Source organism: Diadema antillarum, unplaced genomic scaffold (genome assembly GCF_040938485.1).
Source record: "Diadema antillarum isolate AM-2024a unplaced genomic scaffold, OU_Dant_1.0 scf00000146, whole genome shotgun sequence".
In the NCBI taxonomy this organism is placed as follows: domain Eukaryota; kingdom Metazoa; phylum Echinodermata; class Echinoidea; order Diadematoida; family Diadematidae; genus Diadema; species Diadema antillarum.
The window spans coordinates 2,871,269-2,889,800 of NW_027271035.1; the positions used below are offsets into that span (position 1 = coordinate 2,871,269).

Below are 18,532 nucleotides of genomic sequence, written 5' to 3' on the forward strand. Positions count from 1 at the left end.
CAACTGCATACTGCAGTAATTCCATCATTTCATCAACAGGCAACAATGTAGTTAAATTTACCATGATTTCAGTTCCATGTGTGGCAACATTTGCAAATCAAAACATACAGTCATACATTGACCCACTGACCACTATATGAGCAAAGATTTCTACAAGGACATCAATACAAGGACAGCATGTTAAACCATCTGATCGATTCGAGCAGATCCTATCATGCCAGTCTTAAATTTGAGCTGAGCTTTTTTGTCCTCAACGGACTAGTACTGTACCATTTATTGCTTCTATGTCATTTGTCACCACCACCATTTACATGCTTTTACTGAATCCTGTACAAAATTAGTCATTACAATTCACTACTCTGGAAGAAAATGAGACAGTCTTGTCCTCACTGTGGTCCAGAGAGTCAGTGTAATGGCACCTGTCTTTCATCCCTCACATGCCAAGACCACCTGAACAATGAAAATAAAAAGATATAAAATTTCTCATCTGAATTAATACACAGGAAATACCACACCAGAAGTGACTACAGATGTAAAGATTATTATTGTATTGTCTTTGACTGTATGATAGATAACATACAAGAATAGAAATTGATTCCACGGGCATTAGAGAGGTGTTGCGACTTCTTGTAAGTAGAGATGTATCACAATTCTTATGATTTTTTTATTTGCCACATTCATTTACAACAAATGTTTAAACTAAAGACCAAAATCTATATGAAGTACAGACTGCAGCTGAAAATAGCTGTAACTCTATCTTCAGGGTAGCAGGATTGAATCCATGCAGCTGTGCTGCTGCTTTACAGTTCAACGCGGTGAGATAGACAACTGATTTATAAAATGTTCTCAAAAGTTCAGCATCATTCACGAGAGGGTTTTTTTTTTTTTAAATCCTTAGCTTAGATCAAACTTCTTTGGTCCTTTTAGCTAGTAAAAGTGGGCAGATTCTACCCCTCCCTTGCCCAATTGGTGTAAAGAAAAGTGTGACAGTTCAGCTTCAAACATGAAAACTCTTTTGCTCATGATGGGGTAAGGGCTTTCAATAGTAATGCAATGAATGCCATAATTCCACTCTTTCTTGTAATTACATACACACACAAATGACTTTAGAACCATACTAGGACAACTTCACTCATTCTGATTCATTTTTGCACGCACTGGCATCACTTAAATATCTAAAATAATAGTCAAACATAGTGCTTGGTTATTATTACTGTATACGCTGTTATTTTTCGCGTCACAGATATTTTCACGAATGTCGAGGTCATAGATATTTTCGCAAGATGTTTTTTTCGCGAATCGACGCTGACGCTTACGTTAATGCACTATAAATTAACAAAGCTATTGAGACATTTTCGTGTGTTGTTAAATTCGCGATCCAACTGTGATTCACGAAATTTGCGAAAATGAAACCCCTGTGAAATAACAGCTTATATAGTATTGCTATTTTTTTTTATTTGGGTGGGGGGGGGGGGGGAGATAATAATTATGCTTATTGATATGCACTAACCAGTCACTTCGATGCTGGCCCCAGTGATGTAGGAACTCCGGGAAGAAGCAAGAAAGAGGCACGTCTCGGCAATGTGTTCTGGTTTCCCTGTGTGACCTAGAGGTATCCTGGATTCAACCTGCATGAGATAGGAGGCACAAAGGGGAAGATTTTGGTTCATACATGGCCCATGATGTAAAAGCAGTCATGTGATAAAGGCGGATGTAACCGCATTATTATTATTATTTTTAGTTTCATTTGATTCCAATGATATAGTGATCACATCAAGTTTAATGCCATTGTTTGTTTTGTTTTGTATTTTCTTTTTTTTCAGTAAATATACTGTCCATTTCTTGTATTTTTCTTGTAATTGTGTGAGCGCTTTGAATCTATTTTGAAAAGGCCGTTGATAAATGATGGTAATTATCATTATCAATTGTTAGAAAAGCATTAGTTACATGATGTGATGACTTCTCTTAAAGGCATTATTTACCATTTGCAGATAAAACAAAAACCCAGCTTTAGCCCTTAATAATATTTCTGAAATGTGACCTTGGGACAGAAATAATCAGTGCAAAAACATTAATCCGTGTAATCAATGTTAAGTGTTGTTAAATGTACAAAATGTGAACAACAGTTATGATAACAGAATTGTTTCTAGACTGGACCATCTACAGTGATGGTTTAATGAGAAAATAGTTATATCTCCTAACATTTTAGGCTTTACTGCAAAAGTTTTTATATAGAAGGATGTTTTGTGATACAACTGGCCTACACATATGCATCAAAGGTGATAACTGGAACATCTTTTTAAATTATTACTCCAATGGCACTTCGCAAAAATATCATACTGCACATATTTCTGGTGTTACAGTAACTATCAAAGGTGAAGAGGGTATCTTTGGCCAGTTATTTGGGCTATCAAGGCTGGGTTCCACAGTCAAGCAGTGTCAACAAACCTTGTTCTATCGGGATGACACTTGAGAGCATGGAAGCAACCAAAGACATAAGGCAAAGCTATGCAAAAGGGGGAAAAGACAGAAGATGTTGTTCAATGTCTCACCCTACTAACTTCTTCCGGCGGAGTGATTGCTGTCATGGGTGTGTCAATGAAACCAGGAAGGACTGCATTACACCGAATGTTGAACCTGTCACATCAAAGGAGGAAGTATTCTTTAGAATAATGTCTTTGAAATGAGAGCCCTTGGTTTAATCTTAAAACACCCAGACAATCACACACACACACACACATACTGTATACGCCATATATCTCGCGAGTCTAAATTTTCGCGAATTTGGAATTCTCGACGATTCTGCGAGTGGTTAAATTCGCGATTGTGGAGTCCTGTACTGAACGGAGAAATGAACACGCGTACGTCACATCCACATCGGGATCAGAGTCTTTATTTTGGCGTAGAACACCTGACTCGTGAAATTCGCTAAAATAAAAACCTTGCAAAGTATTCGGCGTATACACTAGATTGTCCAAAAGTTTTATGAAATCAGAGCAGTAAGTGACAAAAATGGGACAGCTCAAATATAAGTAATAAAGAGGTTGGATAACAAAAGCCTCTTGCAATAAAGTGATTTTGCAGGTCCAAACTCTATCACTTTTGTTTGTGTACCCTGATATTGTGAGAGACCTGATAGCATGAGGGAATTGTCGTGCTTTTAGGTCAATGATAATCACAAATGGCTATGTTGCAAGAAGTAACAATATGAACAATACAGTCACTATGCTCCTCGTCAATCAGATTCCTTCCCTATTAGCAATAATGCTGCAGGACATATGACAATACAAAACTTGCAAAGGTTTCTGGCACGAAAAGATGACATGGACAATTTGAAGATAGAGTTTGATATTGCATGTGTGACATGTTCTATGTCTTCACTGCGAGATCCATCACCAATATCATAAAAGTATCCCTCTAAGGAAAGATCAAGAAGACAACATGCCACTCTTTCACAGAAATGGCAAGGGGTGCAGCACGGTGCATCTTACAAATTTTCCTCCAGCGTACAGTATGTAATTTTGAAAACACATCACAGTGGTGACATAGGAACCACTAAAGTTGTACCAGCACCAGATTGACTGAGTCACCATCACTCAATTCAATTAATGGCAGCCAAGATAAAAACGACAGCAAAAAACAAAACAAAAACAAAAAGCAAAGAAAAAAAAAACGGCAACAGCTACAACATCAAGACACTTATGATACTATAACCATCATGAATACCACATCTTGGTAAGTCACATTATTGCACATCATATTTCAATGACAGAGTTGGGAGTGTGTTGGGAAACCAAAATTTGCAGTCACGAGCACTTATTCTAAACTCACCAAACCTCTGGAAGCATACACATTTCCAGAAAAAAATTCTATATCCTGATAAAGGTGCAGACATGTAAGTTGACAAAAATTTGAAATAAGGTCATTTGGATCATAAATATGAAACCTAATTTATCACTTAAAAAAAAAAAACCAAACCTAAAACAGAAATCAAATTACCTTCCACCCATAACTTCACAGTAAGTATATCAAAGAATGCTATGAAATCTGAAACATTCTTTTTTCCTGTCTTTAGTAGTGTAATGTCACTTTCATTTTTGTATTTGACCCATCATTTTTAAATGTTTAATGACAGCATGCTTGAGTACACAGCTACACTTCAACCTGGATATGAAATGGGACAAATTACATATCAATGGAGCTATGAAAGTCCAGGAACTGAACATTTGGTCATACAGTGCACTCCCGTTATAACGAACACGGTTATAACAAAATTCCGGTTACAACGAAGTAACAATTCAAGCCGCAACATTATCCACTCTGTGTATTTTCATTGTTTATTAATTTGTTGAGTTATAAAATTTTGATATATTGGTAACGAAAGAAAACAGCCGGTTCCTAGGACTTCTTTATAACAGGAGTCCACTGTATCCTGAGACTTAATCGGTCACTAAACGAAAATATATCTTTGATCATGTTACCAAGTATGATGCACTACAAAAATTATCACTGACCTGATGACCCAGGTACTGGCCACACACATTCAAAATAACTACAATGAACTACTCATAAGTGAGATTTGATTGTCGATTTGTTGATTACTATTTGTCTCGAACCATCATGATTTTATATGAGCAGGCAATAATTTACATGGTTTGTTTCTATTCATCAAATTGCATAATTAACAGCACAGGTTTAAATAATATACAAATTACATGTAGAAGGGAAGCATACACGGAAGATGCAAGATGCAGAGAGACCTTATGTCTGCTGACAGTTGAACATTTAAAAAACAGACCTTGCCAACTCATTGGCCATCGATTTAGTCATTGCTTTGATTCCGCCTTTGGTTGCTGAGTAATGAAGCATACCAGCAGGGGCCATCTGCGTTAAAAAGAATTAATCATGTCGTTTATTCTCAAGTAGAATGCAGGTCTTAGATAAAGTCCTTAAAAACTCTGAAAAATGTTTGTCACATCAAATGCCATTTTGGTTATATTCAAAGTTATTGTCACAATTTAATCCCTGCATGGAGAGTGAAAATGTTTACTAGCACATTTTTTTAAAAATGTTTTGTTTGATCCTTCTGCAAAACCAACCAAGTTGTGGGTCTATGCGAACAACAACAGCTTTATAAACTTAAAATGTACACTGTACATCGCTATATTGCCAACGACATAGGCGTGACTGTACAGGATGTAATATCTTTAAGCACACATCATTCACCACCACCACACTGACACAAATTTCCTATCTCAATATTCATAACTTTGAAAAACTTGATTTCTCCTGATAAAGTTCCTGAAGTACAACGTCACAAATTCTACATTTTCAAATGGAACTAGAAATCAAACTAAGCCACACTGACAAGAAGGAGATCACACCTGTGAGACACACATTGTACAGAAATAAAGGAAGCCACACTGACAAGGTGACACTACGTCGATTGAGACATGCATGACCAACAAAATACCTTTCCTGCAAGACTGGAGAGATTGATTATGCTGCCCTCAGTCACCTGGCTTTTGACCATTGCTTGGCTGACCACTTGTGTCACTAGGAAGGTACCCTGCATTGAACATTACATTAAAGCATGAACAGCAGTTAGTTACCCAAAGTGTCTTCATGTGCAAAGTAACACGGAAAACTCGAATCGTAGACGGTGTAGCAACAAATGAATCATTCATTTCAGCTCATCTCCAAAGAAGTTATTACCTCTGCCAAGGGAGGAGGTTATGTTTTCGTTACCGTTGGTTTGTGTGCTTTTTCGTTATGGTAGTTAGTTAGTTAGTTTGTCTGTGTGCAAAATAACTCAAAAAGTAGTCAACGGATTGGGATGAAACTTGCAGGAAAGGTTGAAAATGACACAAGTAACAAACGATTAACTTTTGGTAGTGATCCGAGAATTTTTTGGGAATTTACGAAGGATTTTTGATATTTTGGCAGATAGGGTCAATGAACTTGGGAGTTTAGGTTGCGGGTATTTGAGGTTTGCATGCGCGCACTAAAGTGCGTGCTCTAGTTTCTGCTAGGGTGAGGCGCGCCGTGCAGCTGAGGGTTTATGACGTAACAAAGGCTTCTATATTGGGAAATCGGGCGACTTTCAGCCCACTATTTTTATAACACTTTCAGCATGCTATAAGTATGTATGGGTGGAAATCACTGATATCTCTATGGAAGAACAAGATCAGTGATGGAAATGAGCTGCATGCTTGGCGGAGGTCTGAGCTCTCAGAGTGCTTCTCTAGTTAGCAATGCATTGACTAATATTCACCTAATGACTTGAACAGGTTTGGGCTTTTCCTTAAAAAAAAAAGACACCAATAACAGGTTATGCACAGACATGAGCTGTCTGCGACGAAGATGCAGATGGTGTACTGGTTTATAGTTACCTGTCCAGCAGAACTAACTGAAAATATCTTCTAGAGGTCTCAAGAGTAATTTGCACTAAAGCTAGCAACGTAGAAAGGTACAGGCTTGCAAGTATGTTTTTTTTTTCCTGCAGTCTGCATGAATTTGAATCAATATGCTGTATATACCTTACTGCCACAATGAACTGCCTGTAGTTAGCAGCCTAGTGCTACTTTCTCTAGAGAAAGGTCCATGCACAAGGCATAACAAATGACCAGGGAGGTGGAAAGAGAATTTCACCTTCCTTGGATGAGATATTTTCTACACCAAGACATGTTCCTTTAGTATGTGCACAGACACAATAGTTCTAAGAAACAATGTGACTGAACACTTATTCAATTGTTTCATCAGCTCCACTTTTCTGGACATAATTTTAAAACAGGATAAAACTCTTAATCATAAGCAGGTATGTTGCGATACACTGTACTACTATTACTACAGGCCACAGCTGACATAATTTTGTAACATATGGCCTTTTTTACGATCAGTGGTGTAACTTTTGTACTCAGAGGGTCAAAATTTCAAACAAAATATTTTTTCATTATTCTGTTTGATTCCTGTGGGAAAGTATTCAAATTTTTGAAAAAATAACATTTCAGACCTTAAAGCTGAAGAGTTATTGGTGTAATTTAAGGAAAACCCTGGCACCTGAAGTAAATTTAAGCAAAATTTTGTTTTCATGAATTGCACCATAATGACAAAACTCTGTAGTCAAACTTCACCATGCAAAGTTTATATGGTTAACAACAATATATAGTTTGTGAATCAAAACTATTTGGGGGTTGAATATAAAGTGAATTTTAAAAAAAATACATGAGATTTCTAAATTTTTGGTAAAAATACCAATTGACATGCAATTTTTAAGATTTTAACTATTTATTGGAGGGCAAGCCAGGTCAAACTCTATACTATAACAAGTCTTTAAGAAGGGCTACCTTCCTATGTAGGTTAAATGAAATTCCAATCATTTCTTTAAATCTTGGATTTTTCACACATGGATGTTTCGGAGGTGACAGTTAACATAATAGAATATTTCGGAGGTGACATTAATATTAACACTCAGTTTTTTTGAGAATAAGTGACAATAACACAAAACTTCTTCTTTTTATCAATGTTTTTAATAATTATAACTCGAGAACAAGAAATTAACTCCTGTTTCAAGCAGATAAACCACACAGAACAAGTGTTTTTTTACACTTCATTAATTAGCATGGGCACCGGTAGTTTGCCTTCCATTTGGACGCGGGTTGTAAGCTGAATATTGTAATCTGAAGAAACATGGCATTCCATGTTCTACCTTAAATTGAGATGAGGGTGTGAGATCATTTTAGTAATGTTTCTTTGCTCTCAGAACATTTTATTCCACAACACCAGGGAAGAATCACTTCGTTTCAGAGGTGACATTCAATGTTAACATTGTGTTGAAATATTCATTTACAGTAAGAATATGACGGACATAAGCTAGATATTGTAACCTGAAGAAACATGGCATTCCATTTTCTACCTTAAATTGAAATGAGGGTGTAAGATCATTTTAGTAATGTTTCTTTGCTCTCAGAACATTTTATTCCACAACATCAGGGAAGAATAACTTTGTTTCGGAGGTGACATTAAATGTTAACATTGTGTTCAAGTATTCATATAGTATGTCCCCCCCCCCAAAAAAAAACAACAAACAAACAACAACAACAACAACAACAACAAAACAGAATTACAATTAGACTTTTGCATTGATAGCACCCAATATGATTAAATCAGCTAAAATCTACTTTGGGGTCTTAAATTATAACATCTTAGCTCTATTTTGCAGAAAGCCCCAGTCAATTTGGTTAAGTGGTCTAAAAGAAATGTGGATTGTTATAAAGGATGTCAGGAGTCTGATTCTTCCAAGTTTAGCACTTGGATGCTCTTGGAACTGCATATTAATGTGTAAACACAATATACAGAACTTGGAGGGAAGGGATTCCTGACACGCTCTACAAAAATCCTCATTTCTGCTTTGACCTCTGAAGCAAATTGAATGGGGTTTTCTGTAAGGTGTGGGCAATGATTTAAAGTTTAAATCCCTCGAATTGTATTTTAGATTGATTCACTATCTTTAAAGTTATCGTTGCGGAGGGTACCATTGTAATTTTTTGGTGGGGACATAGGTTATGAATGCCAAAAGCAAAAATTCTTATTTGACTTGTATTATGTTTTTGTTTGCACATAGTATTATAAATACATGTAGATTAATTCAAGGATGTTCATGAATTCTTCAGCATTCTTGATAGCCACCATACAAATGTTATAATACTGGTGAAAGGTGTTTGGTTCATCTGGGATAAATTTTCTATAGTATACCAGATTCATTACTAAAACATTACTAAAATATATTTTATGTATCTTTCTGAATTGCTTGAAAATTACCAGCAATCATTAGTCACTTTTGAGAGTAAAAAGTATAAGATAAGAAAAAATCATTTTATTGTTTTGGAGGTGACACAACACAGAGACAACCCAACTTCTCAGGTGTTAACTAATATATTGTGAACATTCATGTCTTTCCTCTTGGCTTTAATTTTCAAATATAAGCTCTTTCTTTCAGTTCTTACTTGTTATTTTGTTTAGTTATTCTCTTTCATGATAGTGGATACCAGCTCATATTTTGTTTTAGATTGTAATTCATACTAATCTTTAGCAAGTTTTTACAGTTTGGTTAAGACAACAGTTTGTGTTTCCCAGCTGAAGAGAGCAGCATAATGCTTTTGTGTGAACTTATGGGGAAATTTTTTTTTTTTTTTGTTCAGTAATTTTACCCATCAACTTCACAGAAGGTCCAAGACACAAACTGGTCTCAAATAACCTTATAAAGGGACCGAAGAAGGACAAGTTCACCTCAATAGACACGATGGTTGAGTAAATACAGCAATATCAGTAAAACACATCAGTGAGAGTTTGAGAAAAAATAAGGCAATCCGTTCCAGAGTTATGAATTTTTTAAGTTTCTGCTCAGTCAAAGCTTAATGAGAAGACTTCTATAGCTTGTGATGTCACACGTGTACAAGGATATAGAGAAAGTATCAAGAAAATTCAACATATTTTCACTTTTCTTGCATAACAAAAGAACACTTGACTTCTCTCTTTTGGAAGGCAGGGTGAATAATATTGCCCTAACATACATCAGTAGCAAGTTGAAGAAATGTGCACTTTTTTCAAAAAGTAAAGTTTTGTGAAATTCACTTATATTTTCTTTATATCGTTGTATGCATGTGACATCATACACTGTCGTAGTCGTCTCATCCAGCAGTGATTGCATAGATACTTAAAAAAAACATTACTTTTGAATGGATTGTCCAATTTCCCAAACTTTCAATGATGTGTTCTACTAATGTTGTCGCATTCACTCAATCCACATGTATATGAAGGTGGACTTGTCCTTTAAGAAACCATTTTCTTTTCCTTGAAATTCCAGTACTTAAAGCCAAATTCTAAGATAAAACATAATAACAAAACAAGGTAAACACGTCATCAAAATTATATTGAGATAGAAATACAAATCTTGTTTTTGGATCTTTCCCTTTCCTGTCCTGGGGACTTGTTCCTCTGTTCACTTAAGTTGTCAGATAACTTCAATAATCTTAAAAAATACAATGTCATAAACAGTTGGTTCAACTTGGAAAATGTAATAATTATTGTCATATTTAAAAAAAAAATCACATAATTTTGTTTATGATTACCACGTTGTACATGGAAAAACAACAACTAAGAATTCAAAACAAGTTGTGTACCAGCTAAACATGTAGGCATGTGGCCTTTTTGTGGAGTTTGATTATTTTATGATTTTTTTTAAGATTGTGGACTAGGGCATGCATGAACTGCCGCATGTATCACTTTGGTATCAAAGGAATTCTGGTGAGCTAGGTATACAAAAGTCACTTCTGTTGTGATGATTTTGTAGATATTAAATGTATTTGAAAATGTTAATAGATAGTGAAAAGGAACTGAAGTCTTGCCTTTCACTATGACATAACAATATGTTGTTAACAAACAATGTCACCTCCGAAACACAAGAAAAAGCAACCTACATGGAAAGCTGTGATTGGTAAATCCTCACAACTAAATTGCTTAAATTGGAAATCAAGCTTCTAAGATGAAAGCATCTATATGTTTACTTAACTAAAGCAGGAGAATTGATCTTGATTACAATATTATATACAACAGATGGGTGTATTTTGTGCATTCTCTTTGTTAAAAAAGTGAAAAAATGTAAAATTTGACCTAAAACGTACAGTATAGTAATAAAAATAAGAGTGAGAGTGTGTTAGTTGATTTCTCCACTTTGAGACTTATGTTACTAAAATAAATGAAACCATTGGTGTACATGACATGGTTTCTCTTCAATAGAAATGAGCAAAAACTCTTGTTAACAGTGTTTTGTCACCTCCGAAACAGTAATTCTTAGTTTTTATTAGATCTTTTATTAATCTCTAGAAAATTCTCACTTCTTGTTGCCATATTACTATTTTCATCCAAAAGAGATTCCTGTCAATTGGACAGAATCAAACAAAATTGCTTTGTCTTCGAGAAATTATCAAATATAATACGCTTGTTGTTTCGGAGGTGACGATTGTTTCGGAGGTGACAAGTGTTAACGGAAAATTGTAAATTACTCCGAAATGAAAACAACAGGCTATATTTCTACTACCTTCCTTCAGAGATAATGTGAGGGGATATGTTACATTTTTGCAAATGTAATGTATAACTGATGTCAAGAATAAAAAAATCAAATACATAAATCTGTTGTCTCGGAGGTGACAGAAAAGTTAACGGAAAAGTTGCATAAATTTATAAACACTCACCAAAAAATGATAAGCTATTTGAATCAAATAATCTTTGGATCGAAGTTAAGTCAGATTGATTACTATTCTGTTTTGATGGAAATTAGCAAAGTTGAATTTGATAATTGTGAGCTAGAGCTAACTCAAAAGAGGGGTTAATTGTTAACGGAAAATGTCACCTCCGAAACATAAAGTTTGGACAATTTCAGTCTTTAAAGAAGACAAAGCAGAACCTGGTAAACATAATAGTTCTTAATGTTGGATACCTGTCTATCACCACAACAACAAAAATAATGAAAAGGAATGAACAATTTAATATGCTAGGTCTGACAAAAAACCCATGTCAGAGTGCATACACCAAAAGTGTTGGATTTCAAGCATGTAAGTGCATGCCACATCTGAAAGAAAAAGAGAGGAAAGTTCATTAAGGTACCCAAGGTAGACACTGTGGGTGGTAAGTTTATGAGAAAAAATAATGCATATCTGTCAGTGTATAAGAAAGTTATACACCAATTAGTGCCAAAACCGTGTTTTACACCACTGATTGTAAAAATGGCCATATCTGCTAACTTTTCATCTCTGCTTAAGGTCCTGAAATCAGAGCTATGGTGTTTGACGCTCTTCCCATTTTCATCCTTGCTACATGGTTCAGTGCATGACTGAACTAAAAACTGAAAGACTTTACAAAGCCTTGAGAACAAAGCACGGAGTCTATTGTCCTTGATTCCTCCTATAATCAGCTTTGAAAAAAAAATCTGAACATTTCATTCATACTATGTACTGAAAGGATATTTTTGTGGTTTCAATATCTGTACAATGCACGGAAGGGAGAAACAAACACAACGACCAGTATTCAGTAAGCATCACCATACTGGAAATTAATTCAAAATGGTTTACAATGCTCCTTGAATTGGAGAAGTGCAACATTTGTGGAAGTACTGTGATATGTACCTTTAAGTTGATATTGACGACATCATCAAAGCTCTTTTCTGTGGTGTTATGCAGAAATCCAGAGGTAAAAATGCCGGCAGAATTGACCAGGACTGACAGGGGACTCTCAAAGGAGCTGGTCACCTCTGTGACAATGGATTGAATAGCCTCCCTGTCTGTGACATCAGCTGCAAACGCTCTATGAACCTGTCCGTCACTCTGGCCTTCTCCTGGGAGACTGGCCATGGTTTCTTCATTGGCCTTCTGTGAGCGATCGACGCCGACAATGCTTGCACCGTTTCGGGCAAAGAGCTGGCAGACTGCCCGCCCGATTCCACTGCCACTCCCTGTGTGTTAGCATGGGATCAAGAAGTAATGAAAGAAGAAGTTTTGACAGTCTATTAGCCTTTGATACAGTTTGATGCTCAAGAGTATAATTCTACTTGAGTGGGTGCATTCAAATTTGAGTACACAAAGCCATACAATTATTTCTAAAAAACATAAGTGTGTGCATGATACATTTTTAATCCTTGTAGTAATGCGCACTCCATGGTACACTTGAAATGTCTTTCTTTACTTTCTAACCCACATAATTTGACCTTGTGATGAAAAAACAGCTGCATGTACATGAAGCTCAGAATTTACACTCTAAACATCATGAAAACTTGGATAATTGGATATATTTATATTAAACACACAAATGCCAGGTATTCATAACTCTTCAATTCACAGCCAGAGCTGGTCAATTTTTATGAATATATTTTCTTTTGTGTGTGTCACTATCACAGTGAGGGAATTCTCGTGGCGCATCTAACATGTCATATGTTTGTTTTTTGTTTTTTTTTTCATAATACATATGAACAGCTCTGTAACTACTTACTAGTTTCTTGAGCAAGTTTCATGCTTTCAACAGTTTATGTCATACCATGGTCCATGGTCATACACAGTGAAATTTACAGTTCAGTTTACCCGGACCTCTAACTTATCTGCACATTATCAGATTCATGATCCCCTAGGAATCTATAATCTGTAAGATAACATTTGAGACATGAAAATTAAAGGGAAGTTCTGAAAAGATTAAGTAAAATTGTACCTAGGCAATAGTATGTAGTAAAGATTTGATCAAAATCACATTGAAAAACTAGGGAAGTTATGAAATTGTGAAGTTTCTGCTAATTTTCACAAGACTGTCCTTAAACGGTCAATATGAATATACCTGGTACAAGAGTTTTGATGATGTCATTGCCTCACGAACTTGCCCTGTAGTTTGCATATAAAATCTAGAAATGTAGTTACCACTACACAATGTACTACAGTATTATCATTATCATTTTTTTTTGTTCAGTCTCAATTGTCGTAGTCTCAAATCATAATATAATAATCATATCTGACTGACCATTGGTTTGAAGTTACTGTAAAACATGATATATTCGCGGCATGAAATTTTGGCGAACTGCAGCTGACAGCTTTTTTCATGGCATGAAATTTTCGCGAAGTGCCACTGGCGTTCAATGCATATAGCGTAAACAAAAACTTTCGCGTGCATTTTAATTTCGCGAATCTTGGCGCTCGCGAAATTAAAGTGCACGCGAAAATTCCTCGTTTTACAGTATTCAGCCAGGAACATTATGATAAATACACTTTTATTGCAGAAAAAAAAGTAAGTTTTAGCATATGATCAACAGAAAACTTGTGAGATGATGATAGCATAAACTTTATCATTTGAATATTCGTATCAACTGTTTGAGATGTTTTGTAAAATACAAATATCAAATCTTCCAACTTCACACAAGTAACTACAGTATGTTATTTTATATTCTGATATTGATCAAATTTCAATGTTCATTGTGCTTGTAATATCTTTAAAGGACAAGTTCACCTTCATGTACATGTAGATTGAGTGAATGCAACAATATTAGTAGAACACATCAGTGAAAGTTTGAGGAAAATCCGACAATCCGTTCAAAAGTTATGAATTTCTTAAGTATCTGCGCAATTACTGCTGGATGAGAAGACTACTAGTGTGTGATGTCACATGCGTACAACGATATAGTGAAATTAAAAAGAGAATTTCACAAAATTTTACTTTTTGAATAAAGTGCACATTTCTTGGACTTGTTACTGATGTATGTTAAGGATAATATTATTCCCCTTGCCTTCTGAAAGAGAGAAGTCGAGTGTTCGTTTGTTATGCGAGAAAAGTGAAAATATCAAAAAGGTGAATTTTCTTTATACTTTCTTTATACCGTTGTACTCATGTGACATCACAAGCTATAGTAGTCTTCTCATCCAGACATAACTGAGCAGAAACTTTAAATATTCATAACTTTTGAACGGATTGTCGGATTTTCCTCACACTTTCACTGATGTGTTCTACTAATATTGCTGCATTCACTCAACCCAAATGTCTATGAAGGTGACCTTGTCCTTTAAACTCTGTCCTTTTGTTTCAGACTAAATTTCATCTTATTCACAATTCCTCTTGGTGGGCTACCACAGCATTAGCAGTTGTCATCAATATCAAAGCAAAGACCAAAATAAATCCTCAAATTGATGAAGATTTCAAGAATCACATTACCCACCAGTGACAAGAGCCAGTCTCCCTGATAGAACAAGATGTGATGACATGTTGGAGTTTTTTATTCCACCGGTGCCCAAACTAATAACAGAATAAAGAAAGAAAGAAAGACAACTGGAAATGTCGCTATGGCGACTGGTATGCCTCCGCCATAATGCATGATTCTCCTGATAGGTCTAGATAGTACATGTGGACAATGTGTGATTACATTTTCACAAAATTGGCAAAATATTAAAATGACAAGTTTGTCACAAATGTGTTGAATGTTCACCTTCCTTGACCTTGGTTTAATTCGATGAATAGGAGAGCATGTACTTGGGATTTAAGGACTTTAACTTGACTTTGACCCATTCACATGTTATGCATTGAGTAATTTTCAAGGTATGGAGAAAAAGTGCAATTTCTGTATTGAATAGTAAATTGTTACCATTTTCATCTGGCCTTTGACCCTAAAATTCATAAGATAATCACTGTCAGGCAAAAACATGCATAAATATGTAATACGTTTCAAGATAACTTGAGCCACTTCCGAGATATGGAGGAAAAACTTAGTTCAGCACTTTCATTTGATCTCTGACCTTTTGACCTTTGAGGCAAAAACAAAAGAAAAAAAAACTTTCCAGAGAATCTCTATTAGGTTATACATGCATACACCAAGTGTAAAAAAAAAAAAAAAAAAATCCTGCTGGCATTGATAAACATGACGGAAATAGTAAAATTTTGAAGTGTTGCCCTTGACCTTTGACCCCATGAACCCTAAATTCTTTAGATAATCACTGCCAGTCAGTACATGAAATATACTATGTTCCATGAAGATACCTTGAACAATTTCCAAGGTACAGAGAAAAAAGGTGAAGTTTTAATATTTTTGCTTGACCTTTTGACCTTTGACCTCATGACCCAAACTTTCACCAGAGAATCTTAATTGGGTAATACATGTATACACTAAGTTTCAAGAAAATATCTTCAGGTATTGCATAGATATGGCGGAAATAGCGAAATTTTATGTATTTGACCTTGACCTTTTGACCTTTGACCTCGAGCATGTGCACCCAAAAGTTGATAGGCACGACTTCACCCCCTAATACACATACATGCCAAGCTTCATTAGGATACCTCAAAAGGTTTTGGTAGGGTTAGGGTTAGTGGTGGAAGTGAAGGGTATAGTCATGGCTCTGAAAACTGAATACATTTAGGCCTAGTTTTTATTGTGTTTATTTACATTTGAAAATGACAATGAAAAGAGATCTTATAGCAACAAATGTACCGGTACATGCAACGAATTATGCAGTAGTGGATTAAGGGGGGGGGGGGGGGGGCACAAGGCACGCACCCCCTCTTTATTATTTGTTAAAACAAAGATAAAAAGAAAAAAAAAATGGGGGAGGGAGGGGGCTTGTGCGCCCTCCTTTAAATAAAGGCGCCTCCTGTCCCCTGCTTTACGGAATTCCTGGATCCGCCCCTATAAAGCATAGACCTTCTAATTCAATAGAGCATATAGAATTCTAACGTTAGATGTTAATATCTAGGGCCTATTTGACTTGAAGGAATTTGTCGGGAATGTCCAGCATTAAACACTTTGAGATGTCATGGATACCAATTTTTTAACCCTGGCGCGGGGCGCTGTAACCAGTACAGTCAAACCTGTCTATAGCGGCCACCCAAGGGATACGGGAAAAGTGGCCGTTATAGACAGGTGGCCGCTATAGACAGGTAACATGTATCATCGTTGTATACATCTATATATACTTACATGTACATGTATGTGTGTACGTATGCACATGTGTGTATCATACATAGAACAATGCCGGTGTTTATGAAATTGTTGCACAGTACATGTAGCATGTGCACAGTCATGAAGAAAGCTTAACACTAGTGCGTAATGTGACTGAATAAGTGATGAATGCAACGATGGCGATCACTGAACGTTGCCCAGGAATGACTGGCACGGCTAACAAGCAGAAAAACACGCTGAATTATCGGCTCGGCTACGGTTCCATCGAGTTTTTGGCCGCTATAGACAGGTTAAAATCTACCACGGGAAACAAAATTTGTGGCCGCTGGCCGCGTTAGACAGGTGGCCGCTATACACAGGGTCTTTAACATTGCTTTTCTCTCGGGGGGATTTTTCAGTGGCCGCTATAGACAGGTGGCCGCTATAGAGAGGTGGCCGCTAAGGCAGGTTTGACTGTATATATAGGCAGTAACAGCCGCTAGCCGAGTCGACTCGGTACGGGTTGGGGTCGAGTCGCAGCGGGTCCTGTTTCATAAAGCTGTTCACAAAGTTACGAACAACTTACGAGCGACTAGTAATCAGTTCTGATGTGCTATACTTACCAGAATTTCCATAATTCAGCACAAGAACTGATCACCAGTCACTCGTATAGTTGTTCGTAACTTTACGAACAGCTTTATGAGACACCCCTAACGTTAGGATAGGGTCTACCATCTCAGCATCTGTGTTGCAGCCCATTAAATCCACGTGTGTTATCATTTTGCCTAAAAAAGGGTGTGGGGCCCTCCCCCTCGCCGATCCTGGTTCTATTTTCCTGACCTGAGGAAGTAGGGGCAAGCATGGTGTCACCGGACACCATGGTATTACCGGACACGCACATTTTTGCGTACTAATGACATTCTGTACGCGCGAGACTTCGTAGATTAGCCTCACAGAACTTTGCGTGGACCGAAATCGCAAAAAACGCCACATAAAAATGTAAAAACACGAAAAAATTCACATTTTACCTCAAATTTATAGTTGAGTGACCCGCACCTCGTTTATAGTTAATATTTATGCATGTTTGAATCACATTTCGCGACTGAAATTCCATGAAATCCCACTCACATACAGGAAAAATGCTGAAGATTCTATTAGAACCAAAAGTTCACTGATCAATATCGGAAATTTGTAGCTATCGTCCTCAAACGCGAACGATGCGGAATAGTTGTGCGCCAAGGGGCACGCAACTCATCGCCCGCGCGTGCAGCTCCCATAGACAAAGCACGTATACTCTAACCAGTTGTCGATTTCTCACAAGGTTTTATTGCGTGAACTGTTCGAAATGGTCAAGACAGACATTTTACTGTAAAATACGAAATTTGAGCTTCATTTGCAGATTTTTTGTGTGTGTCATCCGCTCGGTGAGAATGTGTACACCTACGGTGATTTGTGGGATGAATTGTGATTCTGGTGCAAGGATTAGGTGCGAAAAACCTCGATTATTCGATTACGAAAATAGCGTCCGGTAATACAATGCGATTTTGCACGGCGCAAAAAACCACTATTTTTAGAGGGGTATGTTTGAAGCATATTTTCTAAAAACTGGAACGAAGAAATGACGTAAGTTGGCTGAATTCGTAATTTCCATGAGTCTGTGAATAAGTGGTGTTGTTTTTAGCCGAAATTTCATTCTATGAGTACGGAATTCAAAGCCACAAAGAAAAGCGTCCGGTAATAGGATGTTCCACCCTACAAACAACAACAGCAACATTGACTGACGTATCGCGATCATGGACATGCATACAGTTGTGTAAGGTTAGTTCAGATAACATACATGTTTTGGAACGTGAAGGACTAATGATATTTATGAGAGTGGTAATTCCGGTCAGTGAACCACTGCTGGTAAAGGGAATCAAACAAGTTAAATAGGTTATTCACACCTGATTCTGCCGATCTGAGAAGATTGTGATGCTGGTAACACGAGCAATTACACTGATTGATGTTAGTGAGATTACCAAGATATCTACCTCATAGCACTGCCGTAGAACCAGAGCTCCCTAGCCTAGCGAGCGAGTA

At 36.6% G+C, this 18,532-nt stretch overlaps 1 protein-coding gene across 1 annotated transcript; it reads right to left on the bottom strand.

Moving 5' to 3' along the window:
• LOC139721612 ((3R)-3-hydroxyacyl-CoA dehydrogenase-like) lies at window positions 1–18,532 on the bottom strand. Its single transcript, XM_071632943.1, has 8 exons — window positions 18,397–18,532; window positions 14,744–14,820; window positions 12,183–12,508; window positions 5,474–5,569; window positions 4,799–4,884; window positions 2,553–2,637; window positions 1,511–1,628; window positions 1–450 (listed from the first exon to the last, which is right to left on the bottom strand). The coding sequence occupies exons 2-8, from the start codon at window positions 14,787–14,789 to the stop codon at window positions 434–436; spliced, it is 774 nt and encodes a 257-aa protein (XP_071489044.1). The 5' UTR covers window positions 14,790–14,820; window positions 18,397–18,532; the 3' UTR covers window positions 1–433.